General features: G+C 33.6%; 2 protein-coding genes and 2 long non-coding RNA genes across 8 annotated transcripts in view; 3 read left to right on the forward strand and 1 right to left on the reverse strand.

Moving 5' to 3' along the window:
* The window catches only part of Lsd-1 (lipid storage droplet-1), a 101,164-nt gene extending 94,758 nt beyond the window's left edge, over window positions 1-6,406 (forward strand). For 2 of the 3 annotated variants that reach the window (XM_075291435.1, XM_075291436.1), the window contains exons 6-7: window positions 2,255-2,432; window positions 5,395-6,406. In XM_075291435.1, the coding sequence (XP_075147550.1) occupies window positions 2,255-2,432; window positions 5,395-5,559 (343 nt within the window). In that variant the 3' untranslated portion in view covers window positions 5,560-6,406. The remainder of the gene's footprint in view (window positions 1-2,254; window positions 2,433-5,394) is intronic. The other variant, XM_075291437.1, reaches the window with a different exon arrangement.
* Window positions 6,407-6,446: 40 nt separating this feature from the next.
* On the forward strand, window positions 6,447-9,860 carry LOC142221671 (uncharacterized). 3 transcript variants are annotated; one of them, XR_012718180.1, is made up of 8 exons: window positions 6,494-6,885; window positions 6,981-7,400; window positions 7,462-7,558; window positions 8,190-8,346; window positions 8,877-8,984; window positions 9,057-9,192; window positions 9,270-9,675; window positions 9,731-9,860. It is a non-coding gene; the product is annotated as an uncharacterized LOC142221671 (long non-coding RNA). The 3 variants fall into 3 exon arrangements; XR_012718179.1 differs by having other exon boundaries at window positions 6,447-6,885; window positions 7,462-8,346; XR_012718181.1 differs by lacking the exon at window positions 8,877-8,984 and having other exon boundaries at window positions 6,448-6,885; window positions 7,462-8,346.
* A 93-nt stretch (window positions 9,861-9,953) lies between these two features.
* LOC142230967 (uncharacterized) lies at window positions 9,954-11,143 on the reverse strand. Its single transcript, XM_075301587.1, has 2 exons — window positions 10,983-11,143; window positions 9,954-10,731 (listed from the first exon to the last, which is right to left on the reverse strand). Exon 2 carries the CDS (start codon window positions 10,266-10,268, stop codon window positions 9,954-9,956), a length of 315 nt encoding a protein of 104 aa, XP_075157702.1. The 5' UTR covers window positions 10,269-10,731; window positions 10,983-11,143.
* A 13,671-nt stretch (window positions 11,144-24,814) lies between these two features.
* On the forward strand, window positions 24,815-25,745 carry LOC142241345 (uncharacterized). The gene is made up of 3 exons (XR_012723588.1): window positions 24,815-25,150; window positions 25,215-25,320; window positions 25,386-25,745. It is a non-coding gene; the product is annotated as an uncharacterized LOC142241345 (long non-coding RNA).
* Window positions 25,746-26,331: the final 586 nt, after the last annotated feature.

The raw sequence follows: 26,331 nt of genomic DNA on the forward strand, positions 1-26,331 counted from the left end.
CATCGGTACACGCAAAACAATAATTCTTTCCTCTCAAACGAAATTTTAGACAAACAAAGTTCGTTTCTCATTTGCTTTTCGCTGTAAGGAAGTGTATTTTGAAGAAAAGTATATACTTTTTCTGATAAACGTTTATTCTTTTCCAGGATGTAAAAACAATTTCATAAAGACAAACTCAAAAAAAAAACATTGTTTTCTTGCTAATTGTATTTTCTCTCACATCTTTCTCACATCCACGAGGTTTTTTAGTTCTTAACACCTTTTCCTGTAATACCAACAATGTAGAAGAAATTATACGATTTTATAAATTTTTAAAATTTTTTACCTTTCGCCTGGACGGAGAATCGAACCGCGGACCATGCACTTTGTAAGCCAACACACTAACCACTGAGCTATGTACCTGTTATGGTGATCAATAGATAAATATCCATATAAGTTATATTTATATAGCATAGCTTGCGCGCCCACGAACTGAATAAACAAAGTTTATTTAACAGAAATAAACATTTAGTTTGGCACCGTGGAGCAGTGGTTGCTACGTCCGACTTGCATGCCAAGGGTCGTGGGTTCGATCCCTGCTTCGACCAAAGTTTTTTTTACATATATTCCAGATATGTTCGGAAGATTCCGAAAAAATGTTCAACATTACATTGTAGTATATTAAATTTCGAACTGTAAAATGTGTCTTATTAAAGACCTAAAGTCAGAAAAGAACAGTGACATAAACGAAATGGACTGTGTTGTTGTTTCAAAAATTACTTTTTTTATTGAAAAAATAAAAATTTTGTAACAAACGAATTTTTTTGGTGATAAAAGTTTAAAATTTTCGAAGCAATTCAAAAAACTCTAATAAAAGAAAAACGTTTTCGGTACACGTTTTCCAAACGGTGTTTTTCTTTACGTGTAGATATGTATTAGAAATAAAGGAAAATTTGAATCACTTTTACAAGTTTTCGACATAGCCGTTGCGATTTTATAAGGAAAATGTGGGTATTTTGGTTATTTTCGCCAAAATCGGAAAAACATATATATGGGAGCTATATCTAAATCTGAACCGATTTCAATAATATTTAGCACACTTGAATACACTAATAATTGTACTCCTAGTGCAAAATTTCAACCAACTTGGGCTAAAACTCTGGCTTCTGGGGACACATAAGTCATTATCGGGCGAAAGATATATATGGGAGCTATATCTAAATATGAACCGATTTCAATCAAATTTTGCACACTTGACTATACGACCTAGTGTTATGTTCGTGCAAAACTTCAAGCAAATCAGGGTAAAACACTGGCTTCTGGGTCCATATAAGTGCATATCGGGCGAAAGATATATATGGGAGCTATATCTAAATATGAACCGATTTCTTCCAAAATCAATAGGGTTCTATTCTGACCCAAAACAGGAACTTGTGCCAAATTTGAAAGCGATTGGACTTAAACTGCGACCTAGACTTTGATCACAAAAATGTGTTCACAGACAGACGGACGGACGGACAGACGGACATGGCTAGATCGACTCAGGTGTTGCAAACATATTCACTAACTTATAATACCCTGTTCCACAGTGCAGCGCAGGGTATAAAAATAGCAGACAATGTTTGATATTTCAGCAAACAGTGACTGCTTTTTCTTTTTCAGCAGAGTTTCTGCTGTTTTAGCAGACTTTTCTGCTGTCCCTACTAACAAAATTATTTGGGTGTAAATACAATGAATTCGAATTTATATTCTTATGAACTTTACCGGGCTAATAATTTCCTAATTTACGACTAGCATTTAACGGTAATGTTATTATAGTAAATAGTTTTATTGAAGGAATATATTAATGAGGTAGGTCGAGAATATTTTTTAATAAATTATTGTAATTGATTTAATTTTATCTCTTAAAATATAATAATAACACTACGGCCGCTTAATTTGGCGACGTTAAGAATTTTTCCCCTCAACTCAGATTTATAATAGTAGTTTAATTATAAAGTAATTTAATTATAAATAATTCGGACTAATTCATTATGAATTGTAAGTTGTGGTTGTAAATATAAGTTAGATTAAATTATACATTTTAAATGTAATCTCATTCAATAACAATCATCAAACCTAATTGGAGTCAAAATCTTAGAGTGTGAACAACCCAATGAAAAATACTTCATATCATATGCATTTTTAAATTGAGATTTTACGACTGTCATATTTTGAAAATGCATATAATCTGAGGTATTCTTAATTGACTATTATAAAATATTTTCTTTTACAGAACTGTGGCCCATACTTCAACCGAAGTGACTCATCACATAATTTACATCAATCATCGTTTGATTGGTCTTACAAAGCTCGACAAAGTTCGAGATTTGTCCAAAGAAGAAGTTCAGAGTCTCGTCAAGCGCATGATCACCTTTTACAGTAATCTTCAATATCTTTCAAATACATACTTGGTAATTATAATTTAATACATGAAATATACTTAGTAATATTTGTGTTTAAAATATGTATATGGGCCTCATTCACAACTTTAATCGATCCAATTATTTTTTATTTGAAACTGCTCAATCAATTAATTGATAAAACCCAATCAGCCACCTTGACTCGGGATTTATTGATTTAATTAAAAAATGTTTTTATCAAATTCAAAATTTAAACATATCCCAATACTTTCTTCAGTGTGTATAAAACGTAAACATAAACGAATTACCCTTTTTGACATTTAAAATCTCGCTATTTTGTGAAAAAGGAGATTCGCAAATATGAAAGGATCGCGATTTCGAGCATAGTGTGAAAGTTGTATATTTAGTAAATACTTTGGTGTGTTCAATTAAAAATGTTGTTATTAAGCGTCGCATTTATAGAAGTGACACTAAATGCCTTATTTTACCGAATTAGAAATAAATTGAAATTCATCATTTCCACTTGTTTCTACTTTTTGAATTGATGATATTGGCAAATGATACATTTTTTGAGACCATTAAGGGCACGGATAATATAAGCAATACGAATAACATATTGAAATAACTCAATACATAGAGGAAAAATATTGTTCAATTAAAATTTTAATTGAATTTGAATTAAATATATAATTGATTCATCAAATAGTTGGATAATGTTAATTTATAACCACATCGAGAAAAGAGTGGAAGTTACATGCAATGCTATAATTTGTTGTAGGGTTTCCATTATTAGTCGTTTGCTACCTTTAGTTGCAACGGCTAAATTTCTTGCTAAAATGTCGGAACTTGTATCCAATTTGTCTTTACACATTTTAAAAATTTTGATACAATTTTCCTCAACTTATCTATGCAGAAAAGCTTATCGGTCTCGCCTTCATGTTGATGCTGAGTTGAGATGTACTTTATCAGTATTGGTACCAAATATTAAAAAAATAGCTAATGAACAGAACAATTTCCAAATTTCCCACTAATTGATAAATTCTTCTATGTTAATATTCATTAACATTGCTACTTATTTATTATTTTTAATCATTGTTATCACAGAAATAATAGTATCAATCTCCAGCGACAATTAAAGAATTAATTGATTCAAATAATTTTTCTAATTGAGGTTGTTGTAAATAAAAAATTTTGTTGAATCAATGGAATTTTTATAAATTCAATGAAAATTTTAATTGGAAAATTTTAGTGATCTCTGTTTCTGTGTATGTACTAGTGTCGTTCGTCATAAATCATTTTTCCATAATTTACTAGCACCAACACATATTAATGATAATTCCGGAATGACAAGAGACAAATATGAACACTACACACGACATCGGTCTCGCTCGACAGGCATGGTAGTCCTCAGAGTTAAAAATGTGCAGAAATCCTACAGGAAATGTAAAACGCAAACTACAAACGCAAAGAAAGAACCCAGACAAAAAAGCGTCGCCAAAAAAGTAGTGAAAATGTACTTTTTGGATCAGGAAGTGGCGCAGAAGCGATGAATTTAACATGGGATTGTCATAGGACAGATGTCCACCATTTCAACAGCCGTTGCACTGAGTTTGTGATCCGAATTCAGTGTTTTGGATGTATATATAATGTATAGTGATATTTTGCCAAATAAATAATATTTATAATTTATTATGATTTCTAATGCATTCTAATGCGTTTGAACCCAAATATTTTCAAAAATTCGCAATTTTTTTGCACCAAAAATGTTTTTTTTCTCGACAAAGTATGCTTGCTGAAATCTATAGATACACTGAAAAAATTAATTAGAGATTACGCAACCTAAATTTTAGGGTGCGAAATTTATAAAATATTAAAGACTAATTTCTTTAAAATAATGAAATTTTAATTGAAATAAAGTTTATAATCTTTGCTTCAAAATTTTTTTCATTAAATTTAGGACACAAATTTTGTAAATTTGTGTCCCTCCGTTAAAGGCACATGTCTTTGAACTAAAGCTAATTTTCCTTAAAGTAAAGAAACACATTTTCGATTTAAAGAAATTGTCCTTCAATTAACTGAAATATTGAAACTTTAGATAAAAACGCTTCAAATATAGGCTAAGATTTATTTTGAGGATTTAGCGTCTTTGCTTTAAAGTTTTTTTTTGGAATTAAGAAAACATTTTTTACTTTGAAGTATCCGTTATAATTTGGATTTTTAAACTGGCATTTGTTTGTACGTGAGTAACTTTATTAATAAACCGCGATAAGAGAAAGAAAATTTGATAAATGAGATCGGTATCCTAATTTTAATTTTATTGGTCCTAGAATTAAAGACAGATAGGTTGGTAAAAATTTCTTTATTTTAATGAAGCCGCATCTTTGGCTCGGAATCAATACCAAAATCCTTAAGGGAAGATCAAAATCTTTGGATCCAAGTAAACTTTTTTTTGAGTGTAGGTTCGGAGAAAATAACACGGATGCGACAAAAATTAAATTTTGCTCTTCAAATATGTTTGAGATGATCATATTCCTTTTCTGGGTGTATTATTATCTCATCCACCACTGACAAAACAATTCATTAAAACTCAAGAAATAAGCAATAAATGAGGGGACAATGTAGAGATCCCAAACTCAAAGAAACAGTTGAACTTGTACTTGTTAACAACTAATACTAAATTCATAGTAAATAGAAAATTACTATTATTAGAAGTAAAAAAAAAAAAACATTGGAAGCTGAGGCCATCAGCTAATGAATTTTTATTTAAATCGAAAAGATCGAATTAAACAGTATGTAAACCAAATTATTAAATATTTGCACACACATTTTGACTTCAAGCGTTAATGTAATTGATTGATTTTTATTGTAAACTGTTTAATTCGGTGAACTTCGAATTAAGCAATGTTTTATTTGATTTTTGACTCAATGAAAATATAATAGAATTATTTAAATTTAACAGTAATATAGCCCATTGTGTTAATTTAATTATTTATAATATTTCATTTACTTTTAGGAACGTTTGGCAATATTTTTATCAGGTCGCATTGAAGCTGAAAAAGTATCTGGAAGTCGAAACGCTGTTACATCGCCATCGTCAGCTCCTTCGATAAGACGTCGTCAGGAAGTTCAAGAGAACAATTCACCTTCTTCTCATAACAATATAAATGGCGTCTACTGAGACATAGAATTCTTTATGGCAGTCGTACTCTTATGTCTAATAATCGAATTTTATGTTTGCTTTCATATTCGTACTAATTAATTTCACTATAATAGACCTATACAAAATTTGTGGCTTAATGAAATATAGTAATGGTGTACAGAGAGCAAATAATATTTGTTCATACTTTCTAGAATACTAAAAAAATAAAATTCTATGTATATAAAAAAAATCTTCATAACCTATCTAACCTGAAACAAGGTTTTTAAGATATTATGTTAAAATTAAAATTACAAAAAATTATCGAAACACCCATTACAAATCAATTTTGTAGCTGAGATAATCAAACGTTTAACAGAAAGTTATAGCAGGAAGTCTTTTGACATCAATGAAAAGACTTTAATAATCTACCATTTTTTGGGTCATTTACTTAATCTCTGTTTCGCTAAACAAGTTGAATGCATATAAAATTTTACTAATCGAAGAACAAGAAAACGGACTTTTGACAAATAGAAGCCAAATAACGTAACATTTTAAATTCTATATTAAATCCTTTTGGAATCGAAAGCGTCATAAAACATTACCACAAAATCCATCTTAATGTCATCATATTTTTAGTTAGTAATAATTGGACACTAAAATAATTCTGGGTGAATGAATGCCATAAAGAAGAAGTATGGTATATTATCTGTAGGTATTCAAGTAATAATCGTATCCTTATACTGTCCGATCACAGCACATGCAGTTATTCCATTTTTTCATTTTAAGAAAATTATTTTAAGTTGAAATATTCAATATATAATAAAGTTTTAATGCATATAAAATAAATATTTTTTTTCCAAATAAAAGTGCAATTTCGGCAAATTAATGGAGTTTTCGTTTCTATCTACTCTACTATCATTTTAGCGTTTTTTTTTCAGCGGGACAGAAAAGAATTCAAAGTAAGTAAGTAAGTATATTTTTATTGAGACTTATTCATTTCGATTACAAAGTTGATGTGTACTTATCGATAAGTTATGGTAAACTTAGAACTATATCTGTCTTGTTCTAATACACGATTTATAATGTAAAATAGCATCTTGCTTCATAGAAAATATTTCGATTGTGCGTATATTGCACATTATATGAATGAAAATAAGGCTTGCTCTTGACCTTTACTGTTTCTTACAGAGCGTGGATGTCTGCGTTATTATAATAAATAATTAGAATCTACAACTATAAAACACTTAAAACGAAATAACAATTTTTGTTATCGACGAATACTAATACAGTTACATGTAGAAAATACATAATAATAGTTTAACCTTAATATCACAGTTTAATCGAATATGCAGGAGCATAATACAGGTACTTTGTGTTTTGATGTTCATGAAAATAGTTTCTATGACTAGATTAAAAGAAGAAAATGTATATAATTATTAATTATCCCCTGTGTGTCGCAGGTGTTGTTTTCTGGTAGAATTGCGGCAAAGTATGACTGGCTGATTCATTGTCAGAGATTTCATTGATGATGGCAACGGGTGAAAGATATTTAAAATCAGACCAGTTAGAGTATTTTTCTATATTATATATTGTGCTCAGCAATTCATTTTCGTGTGTCTCTAGTCTCTCAATAAATTTTCGCTGGATGCTGAAAGCGTATCTGCATAGTGGTTGAATCCCTGATGTTTCGTAAATATGGGAATTGGAGAATTTTTTTTCGCGGCTTTGATAATGTTTATTGACGCATTTCCTCAAGATTTTCCTTTCCAGTATCTCCAATTCGTTGGCTACTGTCGGGGAGATAGTGAACCAGATTGGAAATCCGTATATCAACATTGGTCGTATGGCAACTTTGTAAAGTAGAAGTTTTGTCTTTTGTGGTAAGTGCTTGTTTCCCAGAATGTAAGAGAATGACCCAAGTACACGTTTTGTCTTTCTCAGAGTTTCTCGTGCATGTGTGTTGAACTTTAGCAAGTTGTCAAATGTTACTCCAAGATATTTTATTTCCGTCTCGAATGGAATTTCGATGTCATTTAGTGTAAGTTTGAGTGTTTTGCTCTCAGGGACTACAAACCTGGGGCATTTACCAGATGCGTTTCTTATGCATATTGCTTCGGATTTTGAAGCGGTTATTGTTATAACCCATTTAAGGTAATAATCAGTTATGATGTTGAGGTGTCTGGTTGCTTTGCTAAATGCATCCGCCGGAGATATGCTATGGGCGTAAATTAGACAGTCGTCCGCGTATAGTATTGCTTGGGAGCCAGCATGGATATGTGGAAAGTCATTTAAGAAAATATTGAATAGGTAAGGAGCCAGAACGCTGCCTTGCGGCACCCCACTGTTGACATCGCCATAAATTGAAGAAGTCCCTTGGATATCAACTGTAAATTTTCTGTTGGTGAAATAGCTGGAGAGTATTTTTATTATATATGGGTCAGTTTCCAGTTCGACTAGCTTATACAAAATTCCCATATGACAAACAGAATCAAATGCCTTTTGGATGTCAAGGGCGATGGCGACAGTACAGTTTTGGTTCCTGAGATTTGAGGTTATATCGTTGTGGAATTTGAAAAGTGCATGTTGAGTGGAATGATTTTTTTTTTGAACCCAAATTGGAAAATTGATATGGGGTCGAATATGAACTCATTTTCAATTTTTTCTTTTAGGATATGTTCAAAAAGTTTTCCTATGTTGGAAAGAAGAGAAATTGGACGAAAGTCTGCCGGCTCAGAACTAGTGGCCTTTTTCTTGATGGGCAATATCTTTGCCACCTTCCAGGCTGAAGGAAAGTATCCATTATTAATGCAGTGGTTAAATACACTGGTAAGTAGGTTTATCGTACTAGAGGGGAATTTTTTGATAATGAAATTGGAAATCCTATCAATGCCACTTGATTTTTTATTGTTTATGCGCTGGATAATAGATTCGATCTGCCTAGTATTAGTAAAATGAAAATTATCGGAGTTTTGAGATGCGTTGAAGCCTTCATTGAATGTATATATGAGGTGTTGTATGCCCGATATATGCGGGTACTTTTGTGTCGAGGTCCGATACGGGATTGAGAGGGATTGTACGTCGAAAGACTGTAGAGTAATATTGCTGGAAGTGATTCGCTATATCATAGGGAATAGTGGAGACATCGTTATTAATTGTAATTTGATTACAAAATGGTGATTTTGTTTTCCCCGTTATCTGATAAATTTCTTTGAAGGCGGACGGACCAGGCTTTATATTTTGCAGTTTTTGTTTAAACTTTTCAGCCTGCTCAATATTAACCGATTCTTTTATGATAATTTTTAATAGCTGTATTTGCTTAGAAATAATAATGTTCTCACTACTTCTTCTATTCCCAGTACGATGGAAGATGTTTTTCAATTGCTTCTGCCAGATGTGTTTCACTTTAAATAGCTTTTCCTTTCTGACAGGGGGAACTTATTGTTGTCAATTTGTATTTGTTGAGAGTGAGCATCATGTATTCTTTGAAAACTTTTGTTGAACTCGTCTATTAAAGAATCAATTTCAATGTTTTCCAGGTTGTTATTATGCTGAGGTAGCAGACGGCTTGAAGCTGAATTCATGTCACCGCGGAAATTGTCCCAATTGGTACTTTTGTATGATGTAATTGTAGCTGGAGTTCTTAAAAGAAGGCCAGAGTGTTCCAGTTTTAAGGCAAGTTTTATTGGAAAATGATTTGAAAAGGATGGTAAAGTTGATATCAGATAGTTTGATGAGTTTATATTTATTAGATGTGAGCTGATTAAGAAATGGTCAAGATATGAGGGACCATTAGGATGATGGCGAAGAATCACAAAGTCTGACAATTTCCAATGAATGATTTTCCAGCCAATTGAGAAGAAATTTTCCATTTGCATTCTCGAGGGTATCACCCCAGTGTGGATTTTTTGAGTTGAGATCTCCTCCGAGAATGAAGGCATCAAAACTTGTGCATAATTGCAGTAATTTTTCCATGTCGGATTGTAACATTTGTACTGGATGATTGCATGGTATATACACTGAGCCAACCAAGAATCTTTTTCGGATGTTGTTAAAAAAGAATTCAATTTTAAATAATGAAGTTTTAATTCCCACGTCGTTTAAAAAGACTCTATCATAGTGGATTGTATTTTTTTATGACAACAGCGACACCTATTGGTGAGTTGTCATATATAAAATTGTATCCTTCTATTTTTACCCTTTTTCGTTTCAGATGGCATTCCTGAATGAATCCAAAATCCATTTTGTTGTGATACAGCGTATTTTTAAGATCTATTTGTCTACTAGTATCATCCAGTGACCGTACGTTGAATGTTAATAAATTTATAGATCTATGGTCCATATTTAGATTTTATTTTATTTAGGATACGAAGGAATTCAGTTTTCACTTCAGTTTTTGGCATTTTTGTATATTCAGAGAGGAATATATTCACCTCTTACTCAATTGTCAGTTCTTCTGGTTCGAGAAAAAAGGAACTCAATTTCATGAATTGTTCGATGATTGATGGCGGTTTTGGTATTGCTACGCTGTGTTGCACTGAGCGTGATTGGAATAGATCAGCAAAACTTAGATCAGGGATGACATTGGATGAACGTATAACCTTTTGTACATTATTTTTGGCAATGGTGCGTTCTTCCGCAGCCTTGGCAATTCTTTGCCTTCTAGCTGCGGCGTATTTTTTGTACGTTGGACATTCACGCCAGTTAGCTGGGTGTCCAGCTTCTTCGCAATTATTACAATACGGTTCCATATTGTCCTCTCGTTTTCGTTGACATTCGCCAGGGTTATGATTTTGGTCGCATTTTACGCATCTGTAACCAGAATTGCAGTTACGTGAAATGTGACCCCATCTTTGACATCTGCGACATTGAATTTCAGTTCCTTTTTTCTTAGGTTTTTCCCATTCAATAATTTGATTTTGTAAGCCGGTGACTTTAGAAACATCGCTTATATTTTTCCCTGGAAGAAGTGAAACAAGAAAAAGACCGGTGTCAATTTTATTCTTTATTGAATTTGCTGTTGTAAATGTGACAATATTTGCCACTGTGTCAGGAACTAGGGTGTCTAATTCAGATTTAATATTTCAATCTCAGTATTTGGAGTGAGTCCTCTCAACACCAATGCAGTTTGTTTCATCTCCTTTGGGGTGAATGAATATGAATGGATACTTTTTTCTCTTAATATTGCCATCATTGAAGAGTGGACAGCTATGTCTGCAAAGTAAAGTTTACTTTTATTTTTGTTTATATTTTTAACTTTAAACGAAAAAGTAGGTATTGCGTTGCTTAAAGTATCGACCAGTGTTTTAATGTCGACATTATAAATAAAGATGGGTGGGCACCATTTTGGTTTTCCTAAGTTTTTATTATCATCATTCTTATTGTTTTTTCTTTTTGGTGGAGGTTGAGAGCTGGTGCTGGCGCTTTTAATATTAACGTCGGCTAATACCTCTAAAATGCCTAACCTGTTCTGGTCCGTTGGTTTATATCTTTTTAATTTTTCTGATAAGTCAGGAATTACGATGTCTGGGGTAGATGCATTTTCTAATCTTTGTCTGTTGGTAATATTAAAATCTCCAAATATTATAAGAATTTTTATTTTTTTATTTTCCGCGAATAAATAATACGTCTGTCTGTGTTTAGTGTTGCCACCTTTCTCCGAATTCAAAGGAACAAACAGGGCAATCGCAGCACTCTCGGCAGTGCTGAAAATGCCCGCAATTTGCCTCTATGCTTGGCACTATTTTCACAAAAGAATTCGAAGCCTTTTCGCACCTTTGCCTGTTTTTTAGAAAAGAACCTAAAGAGTTAATTTTCCGGCCAAAATGCAAAAAGTGCGCATTTTTTTACAAGAAAAGAATAAAACACCTTAAATTATTTGTGTCTTTGTGTGTTGGGGGAAAAGTCTGCTGACTCAGAAAACTAACATAACTACCAGCAATGTTGCCTGTAGTTTTATACCAACTACCATAGATGAGGATATAAGAAGTTTTTCATTCCGTTTTAACACGTCGAAATATCGATTTCCGACTATATAAAGTGTATATTCTAGATCAGGGAGAAATTGTAAGACGAAATATTTATATTTCGTTATGTTTCTAACCATGTCCGTCGGTCTGTTGTAACTACGCTATATCCTTCAATAATTGCGCTATCGTCCTAAAATTTGGTACAGATTCGTTTTTTGCTTGCAGGCAGGTCAGTTCGAAGATGGGCTATATCGGTCCAGGTTTTGATATAGTCCCCTTATAAATCGACTTCCCGATTTGGGGGTTTGGGCTTATAGAAACTGTAGTTTTTATCCAATTTGACTGAAATTGGAAATCTAGAAGTATTTAAGACCACAAATATGTCTGCCGAAACTGGTGTGTATTGGTCCATGTTTTGGTATAGCCCCCATATAGACCAGAGAGGGTCCGAGTAGCATTTTTTAGGGTTTTCTACTGACAAAAATTAAAATGTAAAAAACGTAGTAAATTTCAAAAATTCTTATAGGATCCTTAGATTTGATTTTAAAAAACTATTTTTAATATCCTAAGGGCCAGTTTCTCAATGTTGTTTTATTATTTATCGTGTCGATAAAACAGCTGATCCCATACAAAAATTTTACTAACCGGAGGTCTATCCTCCGGTTAAAATTAATCGGAGGATGAGAAACTGGCCATAAAGCATAAAAACGTTATATTGAAATATTTTAGAATTTTTTTATATTAATAATATTTTGAACTTTAAATGTCTGAATGCAACGCGTTGTCCAATTGCTGAAACAGTGAAAATTGTTGTGGCAAAAATCGGAATTAGGAACAATCAACCACGCAGATTGTCATTGATTTTAATTCGGTTATGTCAAATCAAACTGGACTATATTTTCTGAATATTTTTTATCAGTGTTTGAATTTTGCTCAAAAATAAGCTGAAAAAAAAAATAACATAAAAACCCTTTTTTATTTGTGTGTTAGAGCACACATGAAGCTCGGAACTTTTTAAAAAGTGCCGAGCTTCATAAAGGTATTTTCCAGTTATATTAACTTGGAAATGCTTAGAATTTCGGTTGAGAATTCCCTAGGGTCCTGTATATTTGATATCTAGAGTATTTTGTTTTGTCTCAATTCTAATCCATACATGACAACAGGTTGAGAGATCTTTGTGGACAAAAGCTTTCGCAATTGCATATGAAGAAGTTGTAACAGACTATAGGTTTGGCATAGCTTTTCGAAGAATGTTGTTGGATTATCTATTTTGGGTGTGTCAAACAAGTCGCCTGGTAATTTCAATACTTTACCGTAAACCATTTCTCCAAACTGGTTCGATTTCCTAATAGAACGATTCTCAGCGTTAGCAGTTGTAGCAGTTAAAGTTCGTTTGAATAGAAACTACATGTTTGTTTCATGTTCATATATTCCACCATCTTCAAATGAAGATCTGTATAGTAAACATGCAAATGCTATTTTATCTGTCTTTCAAAAATCTAACTGTATGGATTTACTTATTGCCCTTGGTGATTTCAATTTACCAGCACTTAAATGGAATCAATCCTTAACCTCAAATGCATTAGTTCCATCTGGAACTGGGTTTGGGAATAACTTCATTGAGTCGTTGTTCCAATCTGATCTTTGTCAAATTAATAATGTATACAATTACCGGAATACTATTTTAGATGTGATATTTACGAACCAAAAAGACATTGTTCCTTTTTCATCTGTTCCATTGACATTACCTGAGGATCGTTATCATCCGACAATAAGTATTCAAATTCCTTTGCCATTATATCGCAAGGAACCGAAAAATAAGTGTGGAAAACTATACTACTGCTTTGCAAAGACGACCTTCCAAAAATTAAATTCACTTTTAAGTGAAACTGATAGGCATGAAGTAATTTCAGCATCTTCTATTGATTTAATGATTGAAAAGTTTTATTCTATATTAAAAGACTGTATTAAAAAGCAGTCCCTAGAATTTCGTTTAAAAACTCGACTGGTCCACCTTGGAATTCAAAGCAATTAGCAATGGCTAAAAACAAAAAGAATAAACTATATAGAAAATTTAAGATTACTGGAAATGCTATTGATTTTGCGAAATATTGTGTTGCCCGAACTGATTATAACTTGGAGAATAAAAGATCTTATAAATTGCACATATCAACTGTAAAAAGTGAACTGAAACGAAACCCTAAAAGTTTTTATGGATTTATTAACTCCAAACGCAGTGTTAGAACTTTTCCTAAGTCACTTAAATTTGGAGCTGTTGTCGCAGATGATGATGCTGGAATTACTAATTTATTCGCAGACTTTTTTGACATTTATAAATGAAGTAACCTAATGGAGTTTACTTCATTTATAAATGATGGATTCAAAGAACGCAAACAAACTGATGTTGTTTATACTGACTTTAGTAAAGCATTTGATAAGTTGAATCATAAGCTTTTACTACGGAAATTGGAGTTTATGGGTTTCAGTGATATGTTTTTAAAATGGCTTCGCTCTTACTTGACTGGTAGAACACAGAAAGTTAAATTTCGTGATACGCTTTCTAGAGACATTGCTGTATATTCAGGAGTGTCGCAGGGAAGTCACATAGGACCGATTCTTTTCAACCTGTTTATAAATGATTTACCAGAATCAATATTTTGGTGCAACGTTTTAATGTACGCAGATGATGTTAAAATTTTTCATTCTTTTAACGATCATACTGGTCAAACTATTTTACAAGAAGATCTAGACAGATTATTTCAGTGGTGCAAGGTGAATCTGATGGAGCTGAACGTATCGAAATGTAAACATATGTCATTTTTCAGAATAAAACTGTTGCACTCATGCTATGTCTTGAACGATCGTGAACTTGAATCTCTTAATTCTATACTAGACCTTGGAGTCACGTTGGACCCACGATTGGATTTTCGACGACATATCTCCTTACCATTAACAAAGCATGGCTTCATCAAAAGGTGGAGCAAGGAGTTCTCTGATCCGGTTGTAACAAAACTGTTATATATTTCGTTTGTGCGCTGTATACTTGAATATGCATCTGTAATTTGGGATCCTGTTTATGCGATACATTCCAATTCAATAGAATCGGTTCAAAAACAATTTCTTTTGTTCTGTCTTCGCAGATATGGGTGGAATTCTAGTAACCTTCCTAGTTATGAATACAGGCTGAATATAATCAAACTCCCAACTTTAAAGAGTCGCCGTAAAATGCTAAATATTAGCTTCTTGTCTAACGTTATTCACGGACGAACGGATTGTGTCTATATTTTGAATTGGATCCTTGTGAATGTTCCTCTGAGGCCGTCACGAAACTAGCAGCTGCTCAAAATCCCTTGTTCTATGTCAAATTATGAGAATAATAACCCAATACTTCGTCTGTTCTCCCAATTCAATAAGTATTTCTTCTTACTGGACCTATCTGAAGATCATACTACACTTATGCGTAAAATAATACTATTTTTAAGTGCATAATGTTATTTGTAAATATGTATTTATAGAATTAGTCTGTAAGGATTATTTAATCTATAGACTTAATAATAAAAAAAAGAAGCAAATGCGGTGTAATTTGCGGCACAAAATTTTCAGCCATAACTATTGCTCTTAAATCTGTTTGGACTTCCATACGTGTTCTCAACTCACGCCCAAAAGTAAGGTAAGCGGCGCTATACCCTGTTGCGCATTTAGCCGCATTCATGGCAAATCTGACTGATGACAAATTTTTGTCCCAGCTTGTATGATCTCGTCCAACATACATTGATAGCTGAACTTTCAGATCCCGGTTCTTTCTTTCCACCGGATTGGATTCGGGGTGATACACTGGGGTAAACGACTGTGTAATTCCCAAACAGAATGTGAGCTTCTGCATTACGTTAGAAACAAATTGCGAACCATTATCTGAATGGATTCTTCTTGGAATTCCATAAGGCAAGAGTATTTCATTTAACAAAATCAGGGCACATTCTTCAGCCGACGCAATTTCCATTGGAAATAGCTCAGTCCAACGACTACATAAATCCTCCACAATTAATATCCACTGGTGCCCTTGTGGGGTCCTTGGTAAGGGGCCGAACAGATCAACAGCTATTATTTCAAATCTGCGGTTACTGCACACTGTTTTTAGTAGACCAGCAGGTTTCATATTCGTGGGTTTGTATCGCTGGCACTCTACACAAGCTTTCACATAGTCTGTGATTTCTGCCCTCATTCCTGGCCAATAATAATGTGGTGTTATCCGACTAATAGTTCTGTCTATACGGTAGTGACCAGCTGTAGAAGCGTCGTGATAATTGTGGAGAATTAAACTCCGCATTGACTCTGGTACTAACAATTGCCCATTTTCCGACTCTTCTTCGGAGCAAAATCTATATACCACTCCATCTAACATGATGTATCCTCTATTAGTGTATCTGTAGACATTCTCGTCATCGTTCTCGAAGGAATCAATTATGCTTTTTAATGCTGGGTCATTCATTTGAGCCTTTCTGAAATCTTCAGCCCCTTTTCGTGGAAAATCGCTTTCAATCGCCATACACTCACACTTGATATCGCCGGTGTTTTGATGTTGGCAAGGAGGTCTAGATAGAGTATCTGCCACAAAATTTTGACGGCCGGGAGTATACTCAAATCAAATGTTATAGGTTTGTAGCTGTAAGGCCCAACGTGCTAACCTAGCGGTAGGGCTTTTCAGATTGAATATCCACTTTAAAGGCTGATGGTCGGTAAGAACCAATATCTCTGCACCTTCAATGTAGCCTCTAAATTTTTGAACTCCCCAAACTACGGCAAGGGCTTCCCGTTCCGTTGTGGAATAATTTCGCTCAGCCGGTAATAACAAGCGACTTGCATATTCAATTATCCGCTCTTCGTCCTTCTCCCCCTGAACCAATACTGCCCCTAGAGCATAATTGCTTGCATCGGTCTTTAATATAAAAGGAAAATTTTCATCAACTTGTTGTAATATTGGTGGGGAGGATAAAAGAGTTTTCATGTTATCAAAATCAGCTTGTTCCTTTTCAGACCACTTCCAAACACCGTTCTTTTTCGTTAAGTCTGACAGAGGTTTTGAAACATTTGCGAATGAAGGAATAAAGCGCCTATACCATGAGCATGTTTGCAAAAACGACAAAACCTCTTTGGGGTTTCTTGGCCTGGCTCCATAATGGCTTTTGTTTTTTCTGGGTCTGTTTTTAACCCCTCTGTGGTCAAAATATGTCCTAAGTATTTGACCACAGGCTTACAAAAGAAACCAAATATTTTAAGTCTCGTAAAAGTTTGTTTCATGTCATTTATATGCGAATCCAAGTCTTTCGAGCATATAATGATATCATCAAGATATGCTAATATCGTAATATTCGGTAGGCCACTGGGAAACTTATCGATTAGGCGTTGGAAAGTCGCAGGTGCGTTTTTCAACCCAAAAGGCATTCTATTGAAGACATATATACCAAAAGGTGTAGTGAATGCTGTTTTCTTTTTGTCCTTTCCGCAATTTTAATTTGTCAATACCCGGAACGCAAGTCTAAAGTTGCCATAAAAGGCGTAGTTTTGGCTGAGTGTATCAGATCGTCGATTCTAGGTAATGTGTAGGTATCAGTTGTCGTAATTGCATTTAAACGACGATAATCAACGCATAGTCTAGTTGAGCCATTTTTTTTAGGTAAAGGGTGATTTGTTAAGAGCTTGATAACTTTTTAAAAAAAAAAACGCATAAAATTTGCAAAATCTCATCGGTTCTTTATTTGAAACGTTAGATTGGTCCATGACATTTACTTTTTGAAGATAATTTCATTTAAATGTTGACCGCGGCTGCGTCTTAGGTGGTCCATTCGGAAAGTCCAATTTTGGGCAACTTTTTCGAGCATTTCGGCCGGAATAGCCCGAATTTCTTCGGAAATGTTGTCTTCCAAAGCTGGAATAGTTGCTGGCTTATTTCTGTAGACTTTAGACTTGACGTAGCCCCACAAAAAATAGTCTAAAGGCGTCAAATCGCATGATCTTGGTGGCCAACTTACCGGTCCATTTCTTGAGATGAATTGTTCTCCGAAGTTTTCCCTCAAAATGGCCATAGAATCGCGAGCTGTGTGGCATGTAGCGCCATCTTGTTGAAACCACATGTCAACCAAGTTCAGTTCTTCCATTTTTGGCAACAAAAAGTTTGTTAGCATCGAACGATAGCGATCGCCATTCACCGTAACGTTGCGTCCAACAGCATCTTTGAAAAAATACGGTCCAATGATTCCACCAGCGTACAAACCACACCAAACAGTGCATTTTTCGGGATGCATGGGCAGTTCTTGAACGGCTTCTGGTTGCTCTTCACTCCAAATGCGGCAATTTTGCTTATTTACGTAGCCATTCAACCAGAAATGAGCCTCATCGCTGAACAAAATTTGTCGATAAAAAAGCGGATTTTCTGCCAACTTTCACTGAAAATTCGACGTTGTGGCTCGTTAGTAAGTCTATTCATGATGAAATGTCAAAGAATACTGAGCATCTTTCTCTTTGACACCATGTCTGAAATCCCACGTGATCTGTCAAATACTAATGCATGAAAATCCTAACCTCAAAAGAATCACCCTGTATTAGAACTACTGGGAATGCCCAAGGAGATTCGACTTCCTCTATTATACCTTTTTCCAACATCTTATCTAATTCATTTTCGGAGAAATTCTGTACGGTGCTGTGGCGATTGGCTCGTGTTCAACATGAGGTGTCGGAATATCGATATCCTCAAAAATGGTTTTCTCGGCTTCCTATAATGCTTCAAGTAAATTTCTTTCTTTGTCTGCTAAATGAGGACCTTCTGTTGACCGCAGATTAATGTCAATAGAGTTCAGCCCTATGGGGTTAATTACTTCATCGCAATATTTGTCATACCTAGTTCTTTTTGGTGGTGGGAAAAGGTTTATTTGATTGGAGACTTCTGGCTTTTCTCGAAGCGTATCTTCAAAAATATCGTTAATGCTTTCCGGTGAGTACTCGTTATTTCCTTCTTCAAACCATGACAAAAATTGTTTCAAATCATCTGGATGTTCATTTACGTTTTTTGTTAAAGACATACAATTAATCATTCCAGCTGTATGTAATGTGAAGCTAAAATTTGTCGACGGATCGTCTTTAAAATGCCATATACGCTGAGCGAGGTCCAGAACAATATTAAGGCTGTTTTCTTTTTGCACTGATAGTAACTTTTGTATGAGAATCGTTGCACTAGTGCAAGTGGCGCCAGAGTCACCATGATATGCGAATTTTGTAGTTGTCAAAATATGAGTTGGCAACTGAAGTAATACTCGGAAAGAAACACATCTCAAGTGAATGTCACATACAGAAAAGAAGAGGAAACGAACGAATGCCAGTAAAATGTAAATAAACCAATGCTAATTTGTTTGGATTTTGCGTTAAGATGGGTATTAAGTTCGAGTTAGCCGCTAAATTCGTCGTTTTTCACGATTACTTTCCTTTAATAATCCATTTTAATGTATACAAATTTTGTGAAAATTTGCTTTGGGCTATTCTATGTATAATTTGATGCCTTTTTTCACTTTAGCGGCTAAACTCGAACTTAGTACTCACCTTTTCTCTCGTGGAATGTGTAATATTCGAACGGCTGAATCAGAAGTGTTCAATTGCTGGCTACCAGCTTCGCTCCCCCTTTTTAAACCCTGTCCACACTGTGGACCACCAGAAAGAGACGATCCGGTCCCTGATGTGGTTTTTGATATTAAGATAATTCAGTTTTCGTTATATGGACAGGAGATATTATCTCTATTTAGTGGAATTTCTTAGCTCAACATGACCTACTATTTGGGCAGAAGGGTTAGAAATATTGTAACACTGCTACAATGTATTGTACCAAGTCACTGATAATCCTATGAAACCATTTAACTCGTTTTGACCATATTACCTGAAAAAGAAACAGTTATTAACCCTTTTTTAATGTTCGGCGAAAACTGGTTCCATGATGAATGAAAGCTTTTTTTAATTCGTTTAGTATTTGAAATTGCAAACCCACCATTAGTGTCTTAAATTTTGTCCTACAAAAGGGATTTCCATGCCTTCAAGATAAAACAAAGATTTCGTTTCTTAAAATCAAACCAACGAAAAGACTAAATCGTCCAAATGAAAAAGCAATTTGTCAGACACCGTGTTTGTGTAGTTTTAGAGAAGCAGCCCAGATTACCAGATCCCCCAACATTGCAAGAAATACCTTCTGTTTCCGGTATTGATTTTTGTTTTGTTTCGTTGGTTTTTGTTTGGGTCTGTGATGGCGAAATGGGATAACCGAAATGGAAATCTTTCCCAACCACTCATAAAACCTTGTACTGCCAAATGGTTTTTGGTTTCCAAGTCAGGATTTTCATATACACTTTCATTATTTTCGAAGATGTTCCAAGAACTTAGTGCTTTAAGAATTTTGCGGATACAAAACACACATGTATACGCAAATATAGACATATGTATTAACATTTATTGTTAAAAGTTACAAAAACTTTAATGATTTTTAAATTTATGGGACACTTAATATGATGGTGTTTACTTTTCTTGTAAAAAATGCGCATTTCTTTTGCATTTTGCCCGGAAAATGTACTTTTAGGTTATTTTCTAAAAAAATAGGCAAAAGAGCGAAAAGACAAATTGCAGGCATTTTCAGCACTGCCGACAAACGGGAGTGCTGCGATTGCCCTGTTTAATCCTTTGAATTCTTTTCTACATGCTGGAATTATAGCATTATTTTAGGTTGCTGGCAACATTTAAAAAAATGCGCATTCTGTTCAGACAAAATAAAGGCAAAGCACTTTTCCAGAAAAGAAAACACCAGTAGTTGTAAATGTTTATTTTTAAATAATTTTACAAAATATAAAAAAGTTTTTTTCGTTAGTTCCCTTATTCCTTGAAATCTTTAAAACGGACTTAATAAGCAGCAACATTGGATCTTAGTTTGAATATTTGTATTTTCATCATAATTTCGGTTTAATGCCGGAATAACACTTATATGACCTCATTAATTTTAAAGAGTTTTTTTTTAGAATTATTAAAGCCAAGTTGTCCATAGTCCTGTAAAGATACACATTTTGAAGTCGAATCACTTAATTGTAAGGTCAAACCAACTTCATTAAATGTTTATCCATTCTTGGACAAGGAAAAACGTTATATCAGAGAAATGCGTCTTCTATGCTAAGCATTACGCGCACTCGTATATTAGAAGCAAAAAATCTTTGGCCTCAATACAATATTTTTTTCAGTGCGTTTTTTCGAATCATGTGAAAACCGGAATAAGTGAGAAATTATAAATCTTTTTAATGGCCTGTGTTTAATTTTAAATTATTTAAAAGGTTCTTATGTTATGGGGGTATATTAACTTTGTCATTCCGTTTGTAACACATCGAAATATTGCTCTATGACCCCATAAAGTATGTATATTCTGGGTCATGGTGAAATTCTGAGTCGATCTAAGCATCTAATATAAAACATTATGGGGAATATCACAAAGCAAATTTTCAAAAGGTTTATTTTCTTTATAATTAGAGAAAAATAATAGTGAAAAATGGCGGCTAACTGAAAAAGCTAACTTACAGATTATCTACACAATTATTGAAATTCAAGATTCGTGAATTTCAATAGAAGACGGAATGTTCCATTTAACCCTGCACAGTCATCCTTATTTTTTGTACACTAACGTCATCCTTCGTCATTTTGACTACGGCTTATTTCAAGATGCTATAATTTGTACTGTGAGCAAAAATGTGAACCAAAATTTAATTTATTTTCTTATTCATTTTGTTCTTAATTAGTATACAACAAAAATTCATAAAACATTTGCATTTGTATAACTTAAATTTATCATTTCCCAATCGACTAAAATGCATTTTAGATCGAAAATGAAATTACGCGTCGTCATTTTGACGAAGGATGACTGTCCAGGGTTAAAGCAGATGCAACAATTTTGTTTGAAGAATGTAAAAACTTCAATTTCTTTAACATTGTCGTCAAATTTCCATGATCTTTGAAACGCTGTTATCACAAAAGTAAGTATTGACTAAGCCAAGAAAATTAATTATTATTTTCAATTGTTAAAAGAAATTTCGTAGTTTGAAAGAAAAAAATGGAGCTCAAAAAAGCACGAAAGCCTTTGCGGCGAAATTTAAACTTGTTAAGAAATTCTGAACTGTTTCGCGAGAAACACGGATTTATTAAATATTTACGTTTTATTTGTGTTAATTTTTTCCTGTTTTTAGTTAGTTTAACAAACATACACAAAAATTATTAGAGTTGAAACTTTCTCAAAACACAATATTTCCATTATGTAAAATATATTTAAATTGGCTTTAGTATCCTAGAGGGTTCACTGTTTGAGAGTGTTTGGCGAAAATAGTATTTTTAATGGTTACTTTTCATTAATAGGTGGCTTAGCACCTTCTATACATCAACATTGGTATAAACAACAATCGATCGTTTTTTGAATAATTTCTTGTCCACATCTGGATATTTTTGCAATTGAATACCATGTGTGTCATCATTCCCCAAAGCAACAAATATGCGACCAGATCAGATAATTCGGATTGTTGAAGACCACCATTATGCCCAATGAGTGCCACACAAAAGACAAATGAGTATTACAAGTTTGCATTCCATTTTCAAGTGAATATTTCCATTGGAACATCCGAAATTATTTTAGCTTTGACGGCGGCCGTCACTGCATTACGTGGAAGCTGGATTCATTTTTGTAATCTTTTTTTTTCCAACTTCACTGTTGAGTTGTTCAACGAGTCTGTCAACATATTTTTATTTTGCCGCCCAGACAGTTTATCCATTTCAATTGATGGTCCTTCACTAATGTCTCTCTATCTCTCATGCTTGTTGTATTAGTTCCAAATTCATTTGCACTAACTACACTAATTGAGAGATTTCCCATACCTCCACCCATGGAACAACCTCGTTTGGCCGTCACCATATGTCATCGTTGAAGCTCTTTGGCTTTGTTTTGTCACACCACTTGATATAATTTCTTCTCGTGAGTTCACCTCAACAAGGATTTTAATTTGAGCTAAAATTACACTCCTATAACTCAAGGCCACAAATTCTTCTCTTCAAGGGCATCTACAGCTTCTCGATTGGTTGATAAACTTAACGCACTGAATCTGTGTCCACGTATCATTAGTTGTGGAAATGTAGCCAGCAAACCCTCAATGAGTTATTATTTTGAGAAATAATAACTCTTTCGTTTTTGGTTTAAATTTATTATTAATTTTCTACCGCGTATTTTTATTTGTAAACAATAGGATTGATTTTGACAGCTGGGGGCCAAGTGTTGCCAAATAAAATCGAAATTTGAACTGATAACTTTTTGCGTTTTCTTTTAGCTCTGGTTATCAGTGCAAAAAGAAAACAGCCCGATTATTTTCTTCCAGGAAATCAATTCCCAATATCGTTCTGTTTCCTATAGCTTTAGGCAGACAAATAAAACGAATTTTCTTGAAACGTTTTCCTATGATAATATCTACCACTGTTGAACATACTATTTCGTTTCGTGGAATACCGTCCGCTAAAATTATCTCAGCGCAAACTTTTTGAAATGGTACTTCTTTTTGTAACAGCTTCTGATAAAAGTGGAAACCAGCAACACTAGTCCGAGCTGCTGTATCAAAATAGGCCTCGCCTTGTAACCCATTTACATTTATATCCACTACTGGAACATTTCGTCCTACCAAAGTAGAATGTATAGAATTAAAATATAGAGGAAGATCATTTGGTTTTCTGTTTGTTTGGTTACAGAATGGGCAATTTGATCGGTAGTATCCAGCTGCTCCACACCCGTAGCAATTGAAATTCGTTTCCGGTTTTTCTTTTATATGTTTATGTTTTTCAGCTTCTATTTTTTTATAGCAATTTTCAGCTGTATGATTTCTTTTTCTACAAAAAGTGCATCTTTGGGCCAATTTCCCATGATTTTCGGTTGGTTTTCCTTTTTCTTCTACATTTTCTTGCTTATTCTCAGAAACAATCATTTCGTTCGCCGTTGCTCTATTTAAAAGATCATGAAAAGTGTCAATGCTATCCCTTGGAATTTTTTCCCGTATTTTAAGATTTAATTGGCTGAAGATCAAGTTTAACATTGTCTTTTCGGAAAGTTTTTCTGAAAGTTCAGCAAACAAACGCCTTTTTCTACAAATAAAACTGTCGGTGCTTTCGAATATCTTTTGCTTTTCTTGGGCAATTTCACTGAATATTCGCCAATCTGGCTTCGGTGGTGCGAAAGCTCCTCGCAAAAGCTCGACTGCTTCATTAAAAGTTTTAGCTTCGTCCTTGACTCCCTGTGAGTGAGAGCAAGAAAGTCTGAAATATTTTCTGCCTCTTTGTATACTAAAATGGTTGCCAAAAAATCTTCTACGCTAGTTGAGTTTCGATTTCCATGAAAACGGGTCGTACAGTTGCTAAATGTAGCTTTCGCCTCCTGTCTAACGGTTAAACCGCTTAGTAGTCGTCGAAACTGATTATCGCTCAAAATCACATTTCGTGGTGCTTCATTTGAATTTGGAAGATTAGAAGCGGATAACCCCACCCCTGCTGCGGAATTCTCGTCTTGATTGAACATATTATCACCTGCAGGACTCGAAATATTGCGTGGACTTCGTCTTACCGCCATACGTGAAAATATGTTTTCACTAAAAAAGGGAAACCCTGAAACCAACAGCTCAAGAGAATAGTTTGCAAGTTCTCTTTTAGCTGAATGTCACTCGAACTCCACAACAACAACAGCGCAATGTATGGAGAAACAGAACAACAACAGCTAAGATGATGATATCAAAGACAATAAACTCTAGGAAGATAGGAAATTGGCTACTGAGGAGATCAAACCATTTACCGTGTTAGTTTCATACTCGAACCAAACGCGTATACGACAAGTATTGAAATAGCATTAAAATGCAAATAAAAAGAAATTAAGTGCACGAAATAAATTTCCTTAAACGGGAAAATGTAATTTTTTTGTTGTTGCCTAAAATTTAACATTGTTTCATTAAGAAAATTAAGTTTTTCATTTAAAAAATAAAAACGAAAAACAAATAAAAAATTACAAACCTGTACGGAACTAACATGGTAAATGCAACATTTGGTATGACGCAAGTCAATTTCCTATCTTCCTCAAGTTTATTGTCTTTGGATGATATGCAACAACAACAACAATACTAATGGAATGGAATGAAGGACTTAATATACTTAAACAATGGATTTGAGTATTTCATACACTCGGAAAAATAATTATTGTTATGATCAGTATAACATACAAAGCAATATTCGAATCACAACTATCCCAATAAACACAGGATGAGCGTTTTTCAAATGCAACAACTTTTCAGTTTGAGTGTAAATATAATTTTCAACATAAATTCAACTTGACTTGAAATAGCTCATCTTCAATACATCTTCAAATTGTTTGCGAATTACTTCCAATTTGCCAAACTGTTGACGAAATCTTTGAAAAGGTGTTGAAGATAATATGAGAAAACTTTGACAAAACACTACTCTAAAATGCAACGAAAAAACCATGTGGTTTTCAATACTTATTTGTGCAACGAAGTTCGTGGTCAATTGCAAGAAATAAAAAAATGGAAAATTTAAGCAAATAACCAAATAGTTTATAAAAATAGGTAAGTGAAAATAAAAAAATGAAATAAAACTTTAAGGAAGTCACTAAATGTATATCTCTTGCAGAAAACTAAAATTATGGATTGTACGTTCTTGAAAACATTAAAAAGCTGACCAATGAAAAAATGGTGGACAATTAACTGGAACTGCTTCAAATAGTTTATAATAATTGGTACGTCAATATGAAAAATTAAATCAACACTTTAAAGAAGTCACTAAATTTAAATCTCTTTCCAGAAAACTAAAATCTTTGGATGCTACATCCTTGCAAACAATAAGAAGCTGACCAATGAAAAATGAGTGGCTTATCGACAAGAAAAAGTTTCCAGAAACGTTACAAGTGCAACCAATTAAAATTGTTAAAAACAACAAATTGTTGAAATCAACAACTTCTGGATGAAAATGTGCATCACTTCGTCAGTTTAATTCATATGCTATTATCAGTTTAAAATGGATATTTTGTGAATTCCTTCTGCTGGAAATCAATTCTAACACGCGGTCCAGTACGTTCCTAATTTCAAATTGCCCGCATGTTAATAAATTTTAATGCTATTTTATGACACCAAAAGGAAGGAAATCGAATTATCAATGCAAAAGTGTTTACTAATAATGTTGAAGATATTTAAAGTTTTGTTGTTTGTTTTGTTTTTTTTTTTTTTTTGTTCTTATTTGTTGATATGTTTAATAGGATTATTATTTATCAATTGGTATTGTAGTGTATTATGCAGTGTAGTGTATTATTATATATTTTATGAATAAATTATACAAAATTCATAGAATTTTGGCTTTGACTTTCAATTTGAAGTGGGGATATCATTCATACAAATTTAGGTTGAAAAGTATTTGCAACGATGTTAATTTTGAATTGACTCGCATCGAAAATTGTTTGACAAAGTATTGAGTAGCGATGTATTTCAATTTGAGGAGAACACTTGAGATATTATTGCTAATGTGTTGTTTCACTGTTGAGGGTACACCCAGAAAAAAGTGACCCCTTTTTTAAGTTAAAATGAACTCATTGTGAAGAAAGTTGAACTTCGTATAGCGCCAAAGACATTTTTATTTGTTTGAACGATGTGATTTTCGTAGAAATTAGGAATAATGCATTCCATATATTAGTTAACATTTTCCTATATTTACATACCACTATACTACAGAATGAAAAAATTTAACTAATTTGAAT

The sequence above is a fragment of the Haematobia irritans genome, chromosome 1, assembly GCF_050003625.1.
Source record: "Haematobia irritans isolate KBUSLIRL chromosome 1, ASM5000362v1, whole genome shotgun sequence".
In the NCBI taxonomy this organism is placed as follows: Eukaryota; Metazoa; Arthropoda; class Insecta; order Diptera; family Muscidae; genus Haematobia; species Haematobia irritans.